This window comes from Squalius cephalus (genome assembly GCF_949319135.1).
Source record: "Squalius cephalus genome assembly, chromosome: 13".
Classification (NCBI taxonomy): Eukaryota; Metazoa; Chordata; class Actinopteri; order Cypriniformes; family Leuciscidae; genus Squalius; species Squalius cephalus.
This window is the reverse complement of record NC_137134.1, coordinates 38389744-38406496: the sequence shown is the minus strand read 5'-3', so window position 1 is coordinate 38406496 and position 16753 is coordinate 38389744. Positions and strand designations below refer to the sequence as shown.

Sequence of the window (16753 nt, the reverse complement as noted above, 5' to 3'; positions counted from 1 at the left end):
CACTTTTATGATGGATAGATGCACTTTTATCATGGATAGATAGACACACTTTTATGATGGATAGATGCACTTTTATCATGAATAAATGCACTTTTATGATGGATAGATGCACTTTTATCATGGATAGATAGACACACTTTTATGATGGATAGATGCACTTTTATCATGAATAAATGCACTTTTATCATGGATAGATGCACTTTTATCATGAATAAATGCACTTTTATCATGAATGGATGCACTTTTATGATGGATAGATGCACTTTTATAATGAATAGATGCACTTTTATGATGGATAGATGCACTTTTATCATGAATAGATGCACTTTTATCATGGATAGCAGGGCTCGCAAAATTTCAAAATCGCTGGTAGCCCTTCGGGCAGGCACTCTTCAGATTTTGGTAGCCCGAAATGAATTTTACTAGCCCATATAAAAAGACTACAATTTTTAATGTAGAATATTGGTTATGAGTCAAAACAATGAATCAAAAACTTTTTCAAAACACAAATATCAACAAATATGCATCTGGTAATAACTGAAGTGAAATGTGTGTGACCAGTATGAACATGAATCAGTCTGTGTCTGTGGCTCAGCCCCCAATGAGGGTATGATAAAATAAAATAAAAGTAACTCTTTAGTTTAGGGTCTAATACTCACTATTAACTAGTTTCATTAACATGGAGATGGCAGGGCTTTTTCATCACGGAGGTCCTGAATGTGAGATATGCTAGTTAGGGGGGTTCGGGGGCTCCCCCGAGAAAATGTTGATTTCTCTGATCTACATATGTGCATTTTAAGATGTTTTGAAGGGCAAAAAAAATTGGATAACAATAGCTTTAAAACCATGTAAGTGGGCAGCTGATTATTTTTCTCTCCTTATTTTTCGCATCACACTCCTATTCTCTTTGTTTTTCTCTTCCTCTGTCTCTTCCCCTCCTAAAGCTGAGCTTTGACTGATATAGGCTTTTCATTTTTGTCTGTCAGTGAAGAAAGTTAACAAAGGGTCAACTGATAGGTTGATTTATGAATCATTTTCTCAGACACGTTAATTTACTGAAAGCTACTAGGAAATCTAGGTAGCCTAACTAAGTTTATTAAATTCATTCACAATATGTACACATTCATTATTGATCTTATTCTTAATACAGGGCCGTAGACAGGGCTTTATAATCAAAGAGGTCCTACATTTAAAGTTATTAGGGGGTTCAAATTTTTTATTTCTCTGATATGTCCATTTCAAGATGTTTGAAGGCCCAAAAAGGATAAGAAATAGCTTTAAAACCATGTCAGCGGGCAGTAGATGATACCTGCTCTCACTTCTTATCCATCACTCTTTCTTTTTCTCTCAGTCTCCTCATCTTGCCCTGGTTCTTCCCCACCTAAAGCTGAACTTTTTTAATTTACTGAAGGCTACAAATTGTATATTAATTCTCAACATGTACACATTCATTATTATTCTTGTGCCTATGATGAAAACGGCTTTGTTAATGCTAATATCCCCTCACAATGACAGTAAACTAATTATTAGTCACATTACAGGCCTATTTTCAGTGGCGAAATTCGACAAAAGTATATTCATTTGCCTGATTATTTTTGTCATTTGTTTCACATTTATGACCTAAAAAAGCTGTTAAATATGAACTGTTTAGTTTAGCTACTTACATCTTATCTCGCACTTGACCGTAAACTGAAGCGAGTCGCTCTGCTCAAATTCGCGCTCACCAGCTTCTTGTGAACATAAAGCCCGCCTACTTTGATTTGATTGGTCATCTCAAATATTCTGACATTGACGAGCACCACCGACCAATGAGTGACAGACCAATGAGACTCAGATGAACACACACACACCCTGTCCTCTCTGTTTCTGACGTGCGCGCCGCTGCGGATTGAAGATAAATAACGCGCTGAATCTGATTATAACAAGACTGAAGCGAACACTATTTCAGATAGCCCGTCGGGCAGGCCGGTTATGCATTTTGGTAGCCCGACTGGAAAACACAACGCCCCGGGACGTCGGGCAGGCGATTTTGCGAGCGCTGGATAGATAGACACACTTTTATGATAAATAGATACACTTTTATCATGGATAGATGCACTTTTATCATGAATAAATGCACTTTTATGATGGATAGATGCACTTTTATCATGGATAGATGCACTTTTATCATGAATAAATGCACTTTTATCATGGATAGATGCACTTTTATCATGAATAAATGCACTTTTATCATGAATGGATGCACTTTTATGATGGATAGATGCACTTTTATAATGAATAGATGCACTTTTATGATGGATAGATGCACTTTTATCATGAATAGATGCACTTTTATCATGGATAGATAGACACACTTTTATGATAAATAGATACACTTTTATCATGGATAGATGCACTTTTATGATGGATGGATGCACTTTCATGATGGATAGATGCACTTTGATGGACTTCCAAAAAAAATATACCCATTGACTCCCATTATAAAGCTTGTAAGAGCCAGGACATTTTTTAATATGACTCTGATTGTATTCGTCTGAAAGAAGAAAGTCATATACACCTAGGATGGGTGAGTAAATCATGGGCTAGTTTTCATTTTTGGGTGAACTATCCCTTTAACTCTGTGGTTGTGTGCTCTCACCTGCATCCCCAGACACATGGTGTTGAGCATGATGAGGAGGAACATCAGGTACTCGAAGTAGCACGAGGTGACGATGTACCACACCTGATACTGATACGGGTTCTTCGGGATGTAACATCTCAGAGGACGGGCCTTCAGCGCGTACTGGACACACTGGCGCTGACAGTGGAGAGGTGCATTATAAACTGGAATCGTGAGACATTATTAGGCGTGTATGAAGGTTAGTGGTGGAACAGATCACAAAATTCATGGTTCGGATCATTTACGTTTTGAGACATTCACAGATCATTTTTTGGATCAGCAACATTTTATATATATATATATATATATATATATATATATATATATATATGTATATGTGGGGGGGGGGGGGGTAACTTTGCTTTTCATTTATTACTTAAAGCTCACTTGAAGTTCTTCGATACCACATCAAAAACTACTAGCCTGACTGATAAAGATCAAACATTATTAAAACAAGTGAACAGTCAGTAATAAAATAAGAACAAATACACAAATTACACGCATAGATGAATACTAAATAACAAAGTTAAAAAGTCTAACAGTAGAGTTCAGGTACAGAAATTAATATTTAAGCCTAAATGTAAAATAACAATATTTGTTCACTGTAGAAATTAAATATAGTTTTATCATTGTTAAAGCTGTATTTTTGTTGTTTTAATAACATTAATGACACAGACGACAGCAGGAATATTAGGCTACTGTCACTTTAAGACTGAATATACAGACACACATCCGGTTTCTTTCTCAACTGTTCTTTCAAAACGAGAGAATACTTGCCGAGACGGGTATTTAGACATAATTGTGTGTTTATGTGTCCGTTCAAGGGCAAGGAAACGCGAAAGAGGATTCAATCCGGTGTTCGAGCGCTGTCTGAAACACCCCTCTCTCTCTCTCTCTCTCTCTCTCTCTCTCTCTCTCTCTCTCTCTCTCTCTCTCTCTCTCTCTCAGTCTCTCTCTCTCTCTCTCTCTCTCTCTCTCTCTGTCTCTCTCTCTCTCTCAGTCTCTCTCTCTCTCAGTCTCTCTCTCTCTCTCTCTCTTTCTCTCTCTCGGTCTCTCTCTCTCGGTCTCTCTCTCTCTCTCTCTCTCTCTCTCTCTGTCTCTCTCTCTCTTTCTCTTTTCTCTTAAAAGATTTTCCCCTTTTCTTCTGCGTTTAAAATTGTTTAAATGTGTAAATTGGCAAGACAGATTATAAACTTTCACTCTACGACGGTTAAATTTAGCAGTTAATCCGCGAATCAACAACTGCGACCCGTTTCGCCCCTAGTGAAAGTGCGGTACCTGGTTTTTGTCCAGCTCGCAGTTTTTGAACTCCTGCTCTCCCTGTTCCTGGAAGGTGACGATGACGAAGCCCACAAAGATGTTCATCATGAAGAAGGCGATGAGGATGAGGTAAACAATGAAGAAGATGGAAATCTCAATGTGGTTGTTGTAAATAGGGCCAACGTTTTCCAGATTCGAGTCGATGGCTTTATACAACAAGCTGTGTAAAGGTACAAAAGGGAGAATGGGTTTGCACCAACGTTTTGATCAAAAGCTGTATAGACAACAAATGTGAAAGGAAGTTGCTCATTAAAGGAGTAGTTCACTTCAGAATTAATTTCCTGATAATTTACTCTCCCCCACATCATCATTTTCTAAAAAAACAACTTCTATATACTATTTAACCACAAATGCTCGTCTTCCACGAGCTGTGATGCGACACACATTACGTAATACGTTGAAAGGTCAAGCGTGACGTAGGCGTAAGAACAGACCAGGGCCCGTATTCATAAAGAATCTTAATGCAAAGAGTAGCTCCTAGTGACAAAATTCTAAGAAAATTCTTAGAAATGTGGGCGTTTACTCTTAAATTTAAAGAAAAAATCCTAGTAAAGAAAAAAGTAATTCAGAAAGCATCTTAACCCTTAAAAGAGGTCTTAAGGTCAAAATTGTTAGGAGCACGGACGAGGTCTTTTAAGAGGCTTAAGAGTTTCTTTAGCAGAGGAGAACATGGCAGAAAGACGAAGAGGGAGAAGAAATGTGTTGCAGACAATGGATGACAGTGAGTTAATAAGACGCTTTAAATTAGATCGTGCAGGGATCATGTTTGTGACAGATCTTTTTAGAGACACACTAATATCTCCAACACAGCGCAGAAATGCCATAGCGCCCGAAATGAAAGTAATCACTACATTACGATATTTGGCAACTGGGAAAATTCCATGTTTGATACATTAAAACCAACATTCAAACCACCATTTAAATAGACATGCCAACAATCAGTGTAATTGGAAAGAGTGGAACAATTTTTATCATTCTAAGCCAAGCAAATACCTTATAGGAAATCAACAGCATGGTTAATAAAATAAGGATTTATATACACATATATAATGTGTGTGTGTGTGTGTGTGTGTGAGAACGGTCAAATAGGAAAAATTACGCATGTAATTTCAAAGTGAAGGCTTAGAATAGACCCTATACTTAAAATCACTTTTTTCCCCTTCTTGGACAACCAACCAATCACAGTCTTCAAAAGATTGTGTCATACATAGCAACGGGGTCAACCCCGCCTTCTTACTAAGATAAAAGTTTTTGTCTTTTCCTTACTCAGAGTTGCTCTCAGATCAGTTCCGAATTGCTCTTAAGCTAAGACTCCTACCTAAAAGTTTTTAAGCTAAATTAAGAGTTTTCTGAGAGTATTCTTAGAATCTTTATGAATACGGGCCCAGGTGTTTACAAAGCCAACGTGCAAAGACTAAGTCAAACGCCATTTACAAATAAATAATAAATAAATAAAAGGTAAAACAATGATGTCGGACAATTTTGAAGTTGGAGGAGAAAATGTGATGGAGTTTTTCGCCCTTCCCTACATTTCTGAACCGGAACACGCGTGACCTTTCAACCTGATTACGTAATGTGTGGCGCATCACAGCTAGTGCAAGACGAGCATTTGTGGTTAAAAGTATATAAATGTTTATTTTGTTATAAAATGTCCACTGGTTTGTCTAGATAAGACTCTTATTCCTCGGCTGGATCGTGTCGAGACTTTAAAGCTGCACTGAAACTCACATCTGGACCTTCGACCCGTTGGACCCCATTGAAGACACTATATGGAGGAACATCCTGGAGTGTTTTCCTCAAAAACCTTCATTTCTTTTCGACTGAAGACAGAAAGACGTGGATATCGTGGATGACGTGGAGGGTTGAGTAAATTATCAGGAAATTTTCATTCTGAAGTGAAGTACTCCTTTAAACACCTACTCTGGCCAGCCTTCGAATGTGGAAACGGTGAAGAGAGCCAGCATGCCGTTCAGGATATTGTCGAAGTTTAAGTCGCTCTTCATCCACACGCGTTGACGGAGCACCATGTCATGAAGAGCGTGTTCCTGGTGTTGGATAAACGTTCCCCTGAGAGCATCACCGAAAGAGAGAAGAATTATGTGGATTTGGAGAGTTTCAGATCTCGGAGTGAAGGAGAAATGAATGAAAGTTCAACCGTACTGGCATTCCTCCGCCGTCATCTTGAGCGGGTCTGTGCAGGAAAAAAACTTGCCCTGCCAGATTAACAGAAAAACAACAACATTAAAGTCTCCTCTTTACCAGACACACAGACTAATGGGTGTTGTGACCTCTCTGACCTTGAAAAGCTGGACGCCAATGCAGGCGAACATGAAGTCCAGGAGCATGGTGACTAACACGATGTTTCCAATGGTCTTGATGGCCACAAACACACACTGGACTACGTGCTGAAAGACAGCAAAGACAGATAAGTGGAGGAACGGGACATTTGTCATGTTGTGTTCTCAAATCTAGACTCACTTTGAGGCCTTTGGCTCGATTGATGGCTCTTAAAGGTCTCAACACTCTCAGGACCCTGAGGATCTTCACCACCGAGATGGCACTCGATCTATAGAGAGGCATGAGAACTGTAAATAAATGTCATTTTCGAAATAATTTTGTTTTATTTACATAAACCTTCGGCTGTTTGTATCTAATGTCAGCACAAGGCCATATTGCTTTTAAATCTCACTCCATTCCCATGGACAGCAGGGAGACGCCGACGACAATCAGGTCCAAGATGTTGAAGGAGTTGCGGCAGAAAGAGCCCTGGTGTAAGAAGGCGCCGTACGTGGTCATCTGCAGTGGACGGAGAAGAAATGAACCATTCACAGAACCCAAATATAACAGCTTTTCTGAACGCACACCGAGCTCTCGTCTCACCTTTAGCACAATCTCTGCTGTAAAAACTGAGGTGAAGACATAATCAGCGTAAGCCAGGACCTGGAGCAGAGAAAGAAAGGTACAACGGCAGGTGTATGTACACTCTCAGAAAAAAAGGTACAAAAGCTGTCACTGGGGCGTGCATAAAGAGTGAATATTAGTACCTCAAATGTACATATTAGTACTAAAAGTGTACATATTAGTACATAAATGGTACATATTGGTACCAAAAGTGTACATATTAGTACTAAAAGTGTACATATTGGTACCAAAAGTGTACATATTAGTACATAAATGGTACATATTGGTACCAAAAGTGTACATATTAGTACTAAAAGTGTACATATTGGTACCAAAAGTGTACATATTAGTACATAAATGGTACATATTGGTACCAAAAGTGTACATATTAGTACTAAAAGTGTACATATTGGTACCAAAAGTGTACATATTAGTACATAAATGGTACATATTGGTACCAAAAGTGTACATATTAGTACTAAAAGTGTACATATTGGTACCAAAAGTGTACATATTAGTACTAAAAGTGTACATATTGGTACCAAAAGTGTACATATTAGTACATAAATGGTACATATTGGTACCAAAAGTGTACATATTAGTACTAAAAGTGTACATATTGGTACCAAAAGTGTACATATTAGTACATAAATGGTACATATTGGTACCAAAAGTGTACATATTAGTACATAAATGGTACATATTGGTACCAAAAGTGTACATATTAGTACTAAAAGTGTACATATTGGTACCAAAAGTGTACATATTAGTACTAAAAGTGTACATATTGGTACCAAAAGTGTACATATTAGTACATAAATGGTACATATTGGTAGTGATGGGGACGAGACCGCCTATGCCGAGTCCGAGTCAAGACCGAGTCTTTGAAGGGTCGAGTCCGAGTCGAGACCGAGTCCGTTGGTTTTCAAATTCAGTCGAGTCCGAGTCGAGACCGAGTCTTTGAAGGGTCGAGTCCGAGTCGAGACCGAGTCTTTGAAGGGTCGAGTCCGAGTCGAGACCGAGTCCGTTGGTTAACATGGGAGGATTTGAACTTGAAACACGGAGTGTACTGACGCCTTTCCGTGGTTAAAACAACATTGCTTCTTATGTTTGTTCATGTTTATTTGAGGCTATAAATTAACTAGAAGGAAGAGATGATCGGTTCACGAGCAGCTTTAACTGATGCTCTACAGCGATCTGTCTCGACACATTAAAGAGCCACAAAACGGTATTTATTGTTTAAATTTCTTTTAAAAAATGACCAAATTTGAAAGGCGAGACTTTGTTTAATATGTTTAATATCAAAAGCAACCGAAAAGTAACCTGGTCTGTCCTGTCTGTCAGCGTGTTGTCAGTCTCCTCTCTGCTCCGCGATGTATTTTTCACTGCGTGAGAACATGGTGTGGCGTGAGAACGGTGTAGCTTGTCGGACATAGCGACAGTAACTAATGGGGGCGGGTCTTTGCGAACAGTCAATTAAAAATTTCTAGTGGTATGTATTAGTGGACTAGTGATGGGACGAGACCGCCTATGCCGAGTCCGAGTCAAGACCGAGTCTTTGAAGGGTCGAGTCCGAGTCAAGACCGAGTCTTTGTAAGAACAAGTCCGAGTCGAGTCTGAGAAAGCAGAAATCGGTCCCGAGACCAGACTCGAGTACTACATCACTACATATTGGTACCAAAAGTGTACATATTAGTACATAAATGGTACATATTGGTATATACAGGGTTCCCCACCCTCATCCGGAATGCAGAATCACAGACAACATTCAAAGCACAGCTAAAAACCCATCTCTTCCGTGAGCACTTAACCTCATTTAAAAAAAAAAAACCTTTCCCTTTGAAACATCACTTATCGGGCTTATGCTACTCTGAATAATGCCTGAACTTCGTATCTTGAGCACTCCTTGCGTTGTTGTTGTTTTTGCCTCTTCATGATGACTCGCTTAATTTAGTCCTAATTTGTAAGTCGCTTTGGATAAAAGCGTCTGCTAAATGACTAAATGTAAATGTACCAAAAGTGTACATAGTACCTAAATGGTACATATTAGAACCTTTTTTGTACAAACAGCTTTTGTACCATTTTTCTGAGTGTATAGATGGTGTATAGAGATGTGCGAGTCTTGAGATGGTGTACCTGGTTCCTGAAGGACATTGGGTCGATGGGGTCCTCCGCAGCCAATGAGATACTGCTGAGCAAGATGAAGAGGAGGATGATGTTGGTGAAGGTCGTGGCGTTGATGATGCGATGGCAGAGTTTACGAAACCTGAGCAGAGAGACATCGTTCCAATAAGGTAAAAAAAAATGTTTTATTGCAAAACATGTAATTGTCTCTGAATATCATGAACAGAAATCATCAGGATAAAGAACACTTACACAAGGAGCGTTTGCCTGAGGTTTAAAAACACCATAGAAGAACAACTAGCCCAACTAATATAAACTTCAGGCATTATTAAAGACAATAAACACTCAGTGATTAAAAAAGAACTAATAAAAAATTAGCAATCACAACAAATAGACACAACTGAACAAATATACGATAGAAATAAACAGAGTTTTAAGATTTTCAGGTTCAGAAACTGCAATCAAATGTAAAATAACACTGTACTTTATAAATAAAATATACATTACAAATGTAGTTACAAAAGTTATTCAGTGAAGAACGAGAGATTTTCTCTTTGTCTTCTGTTGTTTGAGTAATGTTATTATAGAGCGGGAATATTAGTGTTATTATAGAGCAGGAATATCAGTGTTATTATATAGACGGCAGGAATATTAGTGTTATTATAGAGACGGCATATATTATATATGTTATATTAGGAATATTAGGCTGCAGTCACTTTAAGAGCTGCACGGATCCAATACACTGATACACATGAACACAGTAAGCGAGTCTCTCGCTTCAATGGTTTAAAGTCATATTGAAATGCTCACAGAGGAATCGAGAAGAGGAATCTACATTTTTATTTTATAACAAGTATCCGATTCCTGACCTCAAGTATCCGATTCCCAACCCTAATTAGGGTGACGGAAAAGCAGGTGATGTTTTTACTTGTTCTGCGGGCCGAAGATGAAGAAGGAACTGGCCTCTGGCATCGGCACCACGGTCTCCTTCAGCTGCAGGTCTGCCATTGGACGAGGCCGAGGACTGATGGGAATCTCTGGCTCCTCCTCCTCATCGTCACCTGACCATGTCAATCACAACGTCAGCGGCAAAACATACGAACTGAATAAACTAAGCTAAATTATCCTTTATGCTTTACCTGGGAAATCAGCTGGAGGAAATGGATCTTTAATCTCATTCACATTTGATTCAAATTCATCTACTTTGAGCTGCAGATTAATATAAAGAAACACATGAATCAGAGTAGTAATTTCTTATCTTAAATATGCTAAAACTGGCACGTTGGCATCAGTGCAATTATCAGTTATCGTGTATTGTCCGAATACAAAATACACTTCTAACGCCATTTCACAGTAATATACTGATGTCATTTTGTCAGTTTTGACCTTGGCTGTGGTGGGAATCCCGTCAATCTTGGCTCTCTGCTCGGCTAGTTTCTTCGCCAGCATGGCCTTGTCTTCCTCGGCTTTATCGGGTAGGTTTTCTCTACACCGAGAAAAAACAATGCATCAGATATTTCTGTAAAAATCAAGCGTAGCGTCAGTTCTGGCAGGTCACGTTAGTCAAGCTCTCATCAGTGACTCAGCTGATCCACGTCTACCTATAGGAATACGATGCCTATCACTGTATACATATATAAGCTCCTTATACCCTCCTCCTTCCCCAGCTCCACCTCTCGTTTCTAAGGAGCTGATTACCCTCCTCCTTCCCCAGCTCCACCTCTCGTTTCTAAGGAGCTGATTACCTTCCTCCCTCCCCAGCTCCACCTCTCGTTTCTCAGGAGCTGATTACCTTCCTCCCTCCCCAGCTCCACCTCTCGTTTCTCAGGAGCTGATTACCTTCCTCCCTCCCCAGCTCCACCTCTCGTTTCTCAGGAGCTGATTACCCTCCTCCATCCCCAGCTCCACCTCTCGTTTCTCAGGAGCTGATTACCCTCCTCCCTCCCCAGCTCCACCTCTCGTTTCTCAGGAGCTGATTACCTTCCTCCCTCCCCAGCTCCACCTCTCGTTTCTCAGGAGCTGATTACCCTCCTCCATCCCCAGCTCCACCTCTCGTTTCTCAGGAGCTGATTACCCTCCTCCCTCCCCAGCTCCACCTCTCGTTTCTCAGGAGCTGATTACCTTCCTCCCTCCCCAGCTCCACCTCTCGTTTCTCAGGAGCTGATTACCCTCCTCCATCCCCAGCTCCACCTCTCGTTTCTCAGGAGCTGATTACCTTCCTCCCTCCCCAGCTCCACCTCTCGTTTCTCAGGAGCTGATTACCCTCCTCCCTCCCCAGCTCCACCTCTCGTTTCTCAGGAGCTGATTACCTTCCTCCCTCCCCAGCTCCACCTCTCGTTTCTCAGGAGCTGATTACCCTCCTCCATCCCCAGCTCCACCTCTCGTTTCTCAGGAGCTGATTACCCTCCTCCCTCCCCAGCTCCACCTCTCGTTTCTCAGGAGCTGATTACCTTCCTCCCTCCCCAGCTCCACCTCTCGTTTCTCAGGAGCTGATTACCCTCCTCCATCCCCAGCTCCACCTCTCGTTTCTCAGGAGCTGATTACCCTCCTCCATCCCCAGCTCCGCCTCTCGTTTCTCAGGAGCTGATTACCCTCCTCCATCCCCAGCTCCGCCTCTCGTTTCTCAGGAGCTGATTACACTCCTCCCTCCCCAGCTCCGCCTCTCGTTTCTCAGGAGCTGATCACCCTCCTCCCTCCCCAGCTCCGCCTCTCGTTTCTCAGGAGCTGATTACCCTCCTCCCTCCCCAGCTCCGCCTCTCGTTTCTCAGGAGCTGATTACCCTCCTCCCTCCCCAGCTCCGCCTCTCGTTTCTCAGGAGCTGATTACCCTCCTCCCTCCCCAGCTCCGCCTCTCGTTTCTCAGGAGCTGATTACCCTCCTCCCTCCCCAGCTCCGCCTCTCGTTTCTCAGGAGCTGATTACCCTCCTCCCTCCCCAGCTCCGCCTCTCGTTTCTCAGGAGCTGATTACCCTCCTCCCTCCCCAGCTCCGCCTCTCGTTTCTCAGGAGCTGATTACCCTCCTCCCTCCCCAGCTCCGCCTCTCGTTTCTCAGGAGCTGATTACCCTCCTCCCTCCCCAGCTCCACCTCTCGTTTCTCAGGAGCTGATTACCCTCCTCCCTCCCCAGCTCCGCCTCTCGTTTCTCAGGAGCTGATTACCCTCCTCCCTCCCCAGCTCCACCTCTCGTTTCTCAGGAACTGATTACCCTCCTCCCTCCCCAACTCCACCTCTCGTTTCTCAGGAGCTGATTACCCTCCTCCCTCCCCAGCTCCACCTCTCGTTTCTCAGGAGCTGATTACCCTCCTCCCTCCCCAACTCCACCTCTTGTTTCTCAGGAGCTGATTACCCTCCTCCAGCTCCACCTCTCGTTTCTCAGGAGCTGATTACCCTCCTCCCTCCCCAACTCCACCTCTCGTTTCTCAGGAGCTGATTTACCCTCCTCCATCCTCAGCTCCACCTCTCGTTTCTCAGGAGCTGATTACCCTCCTCCCTCCCCAGCTCCACCTCTCGTTTCTCAGGAGCTGATTACCCTCCTCCCTCCCCAGCTCCACCTCTCGTTTCTCAGGAGCTGATTACCCTCCTCCCTCCCCAGCTCCACCTCTCGTTTCTCAGGAGCTGATTACCTTCCTCCCTCCTCAGCTCCACCTCTCGTTTCTCAGGAGCTGATTACCCTCCTCCATCCCCAGCTCCACCTCTCGTTTCTCAGGAGCTGATTACCCTCCTCCCTCCCCAGCTCCACCTCTCGTTTCTCAGGAGCTGATTACCCTCCTCCCTCCCCAGCTCCACCTCTCGTTTCTCAGGAGCTGATTACCCTCCTCCCTCCCCAGCTCCACCTCTCGTTTCTCAGGAGCTGATTACCCTCCTCCCTCCCCAGCTCCACCTCTCGTTTCTCAGGAGCTGATCACCCTCCTCCCTCCCCAACTCCACCTCTCGTTTCTCAGGAGCTGATTTACCCTCCTCCATCCCCAACTCCACCTCTTGTTTCTCAGGAGCTGATTTACCCTCCTCCATCCTCAGCTCCACCTCTCGTTTCTCAGGAGATGATTACCTTCCTCCCTCCCCAGCTCCACCTCTCGTTTCTCAGGAGCTGATTACCCTCCTCCCTCCCCAACTCCACCTCTCGTTTCTCAGGAGCTGATCATCCTCCTCCCTCCCCAGCTCCACCTCTCGTTTCTCAGGAGCTGATTACCCTCCTCCCTCCCCAGCTCCACCTCTCGTTTCTCAGGAGCTGATTACCCTCCTCCCTCCCCAGCTCCACCTCTCGTTTCTCAGGAGCTGATTACCCTCCTCCCTCCCCAGCTCCACCTCTCGTTTCTCAGGAGCTGATTACCCTCCTCCATCCTCAGCTCCACCTCTCGTTTCTCAGGAGCTGATCACCCTCCTCCCTCCCCAACTCCACCTCTCGTTTCTCAGGAGCTGATTTACCCTCCTCCCTCCCCAACTCCACCTCTCGTTTCTCAGGAGCTGATTTACCCTCCTCCATCCTCAGCTCCACCTCTCGTTTCTCAGGAGCTGATTACCCTCCTCCCTCCCGCCAGAACGGAACCATACCGCCAATCCAAACTGTATGCTAATTGTCAATCGTATTTGAGGATAGTGGTCCTGACAGAAGTCTCTTTCTCATGCTATTGACCTTTGTCACTCACCTAAGAAGCCTTTTGCGTTTCTTTTCCTCTGTCTTCTCTTTCTGGGCCGAGGTCAGACTCTCCGCCTCAGCCAGATTATCCACCGCGATCGCCAGGAAGACATTTAAGAGAATATCTGCAGTTCAATGCTCAGGAAAGCCATCATCCTTTTCACATGGAATTTCTACAAGTCACACATTTGTGCCACACGAAGGATACAATTTCCACAGATGAACAGGATAATGAAGTAAATGCTGACCAGGATTCCAGGCACGGCGGGACCTCCGTGAGCCATGATGCCATCGTACATGACGTAGTTCCAGCCTTCACCTGTCAGGATCTAAAACAGAGAGAATACAAGACAATGGAGAGGATTTGTGGATCCAAACATCTCGCTTATCATACTCACTTAACAATGTTGGGTTAAAAATAACCCAACGAGTAACCCAACTATGGGGTGGTATAGCACCTTCCCAACTGTGGGTTATTTTAACCCAATGCATTGGGTTAAAAGTAACCCAACAGTTAACTATTTATTTTTATTCATGACATTATTTTATTAAATAAAATACACTTTGTTTTTAAATACAGATTGTTTGTTTGTATAAAACAAATATGTCTCAACAAATATTTTTAAATTACGAAAAAAATATTGGGGAGTCTAGAATTTCATGTAAATATACATAATAGTGTACATATATTCAAAATACACAAGTGTACATTCAACATACGTTTTTAACCCAACAGCCGAGTTATTACTAGAAATTACTCAACGATTTTAAAAATGACCTAACATTTTTTGAAAATAACCCAACATAGTGACTCAATATGTGTAACCCAACGGTTGGGTTAAAAAAAATAACCCAACTTTTTTTTACTGTCTTATGAATGATAAATGTACCTGGAAAACCGTGATCAGAGCCTGAGGAAAATTGTCAAAGTTGCTTCGTCTCACATACTCATCTGGAAAATTAAACTTCCCCCCGAAAACCTGCATGCCGAGCAGAGCGAAGATGACGATGAAGAGGAAGAGGAGCAGAAGCAGGGAGGCGATAGAGCGCACAGAGTTCAAGAGAGACGCCACCAGATTACTGAGCGACGTCCAGTACCTGAAAATCACGCACAGTTCTGATCAATTCTCATGCACACATACACGCCTGGTTCTTCAGGTCTTCAGGGTGGTGTCGAGAATCACATACCTTGTTACTTTGATGAGACGCAGAAGCCGAATACAACGCAGTATGGAGATCCCCATGACAGACATTATGTCCATGTTAACAAGAATGAGCTCCAGGATCCCCACAGAAACCACAAAGCAGTCGAAACGGTTAAAGAGGGACATGAAGTAAGATGGCAGCCCCATTGCGTACATCTTCAGAAACATCTCCACCGCAAACAGAGACAACAGCACCTTATTGGTATTGTCTGCAAATGAGGTAAAGCAACATAAATAAATACCCTTATGGAAAATCCAGCTAAAATCAACTTGGTTGCTGGATGTTCATCAGTGGCTTAAAGTGATTTAGCAGAATGTTAGACTTTTAGGATCTGTAGGCCATAACAATCCACTTATTCTTTTGTGTTCCACAGAAGAAAGAAGTCATAGAGGTTTGAAATGAGTTGAGGGTGAGTAAATGATGACAGAAGTTGAACCTTGGAAGTTGGTGAGAGACTCGGGCTGATCATGGTGTTCGGTTGCGATTGCCAGAGTGTTGAATAACACCAGCAGAATCACCAGCCAGTAGAACAACCTGGACTTCACCCACACACGACACTTCCTCCTAAAAAAACGGTTCCATCGACGAGCGTGTCGACTGTAAAACACATGCAGAGAGAAATTCAAAGCATTTATGTTTTAGAAGTCGTCACCTTTATTTATACAGCGCTTTTAACAATATAGATTGTTTCAAAGCATTACAGTGATAATAGGAATTTAAAGTAAAAGAGATTGTTTTGGCTTTACAGCAGCTCTAGAATAAAGTTATTGTCCAGATAAACTTAGTCTTGATTGATTCACTTCCGTTGTAAAGATCATTAGTTATTAACTTAGGGGCTGCTTACATGACACCGTTTTAACAGAAAACTTTTAATGCGTTCTGGCCGCTCATCTGCACGGCAACAGTGCCTGGTGGCTCGAGAACGCAAACTTTGAAATAGGTTCCAAGTTTTGAACAATTTTGAAAACGTTATCAAAACGTGAATCTGTGAAAACGCTGACGGCGTGCACATGCATATCACGTGTTTAGTCTACAGGTATGCGCGTTTGAATATATATATGTGTAGCCGTGTAGTCTTTCTTTACAAATTGACCACACCAAATTACTTTGTAACGAACTGGAATCATTTTGACAATATTTGATCTGTACAGAGGTGAAGGGAAGGGAAGGGGGCCTTCACAGGGAGAGACTAGTTGACATTTCAGGACTGCGTTGTCGTCATGTCCAGGCGCAGGTCCTTCATCAGATCTGGATACGGTCTAGAAATATCCTCCTGGACACAAAGTCAATCATTCCCAACAGCTCAACTCACACATAAAACATGAGTTTGTTGAGTCCCTCCAGCTCATAGAGAGTTTCTGATTCTGATCCATCCTTCTGAAGTGGGAGCAGACCTGTGGAGACCAATTGTGCCACATTTAACCAGATTTCACCCCCATGAGCCTTGGTTCTCAATGGCTGTAGCTTGTTAAAGTGTTTGTGAGTGTTTTTGAGCACCTTGCCCCTCCTGGTCATTGTCCATGACCTCTGCCTGTATGATCCACTCCATGTATCCCTTCAGATCCTCATCGAACTGCTGACGCTCCCGCAGTATCTGATACTCTCCACTTCGAGAACTCTTTTCTCGCTCCTTAGTGAACTCGCTGACCACAGAGAAAGAGACAAATATGAGATGGTGTGCGGCAAAATCTCTGAAACATATCACTACTAGTGGTGGAACGGATGGTGGAATTCACGGTTCGGATCATTTACGTTTTTTTTAGCCACGGATCGGATCATTTTTCGGATCAGCAACAAAAAAAAAACCTATATATATATATATACTATACATATGTATACTACTAGCCTAACCAGAGGTGTCAAAAGTATTCACATTCATTACTCAGGTAGAAGTATAGATACTAGGGTTT

At 42.6% G+C, this 16753-nt stretch overlaps 1 protein-coding gene across 2 annotated transcripts in view; it reads right to left on the bottom strand.

The window, feature by feature from the left end:
* Positions 1-16753, bottom strand: part of cacna1sa (calcium channel, voltage-dependent, L type, alpha 1S subunit, a) — a 41866-nt gene that overhangs the window by 16568 nt on the left and 8545 nt on the right. For both annotated transcript variants that reach the window (XM_079891076.1, XM_079891077.1), the window contains exons 8-26: positions 16341-16486; positions 16156-16237; positions 15280-15440; positions 14826-15051; positions 14528-14735; positions 13846-13966; positions 13648-13762; positions 10391-10490; positions 10144-10213; positions 9933-10065; positions 9017-9146; positions 6860-6919; positions 6669-6775; positions 6458-6545; positions 6277-6384; positions 6140-6192; positions 5900-6046; positions 3938-4139; positions 2639-2797 (exon numbers count right to left, since the gene is read on the bottom strand). In XM_079891076.1, coding sequence (XP_079747202.1) covers positions 2639-2797; positions 3938-4139; positions 5900-6046; positions 6140-6192; positions 6277-6384; positions 6458-6545; positions 6669-6775; positions 6860-6919; positions 9017-9146; positions 9933-10065; positions 10144-10213; positions 10391-10490; positions 13648-13762; positions 13846-13966; positions 14528-14735; positions 14826-15051; positions 15280-15440; positions 16156-16237; positions 16341-16486 — 2416 coding nt within the window. The remainder of the gene's footprint in view (positions 1-2638; positions 2798-3937; positions 4140-5899; positions 6047-6139; positions 6193-6276; positions 6385-6457; positions 6546-6668; positions 6776-6859; positions 6920-9016; positions 9147-9932; positions 10066-10143; positions 10214-10390; positions 10491-13647; positions 13763-13845; positions 13967-14527; positions 14736-14825; positions 15052-15279; positions 15441-16155; positions 16238-16340; positions 16487-16753) is intronic.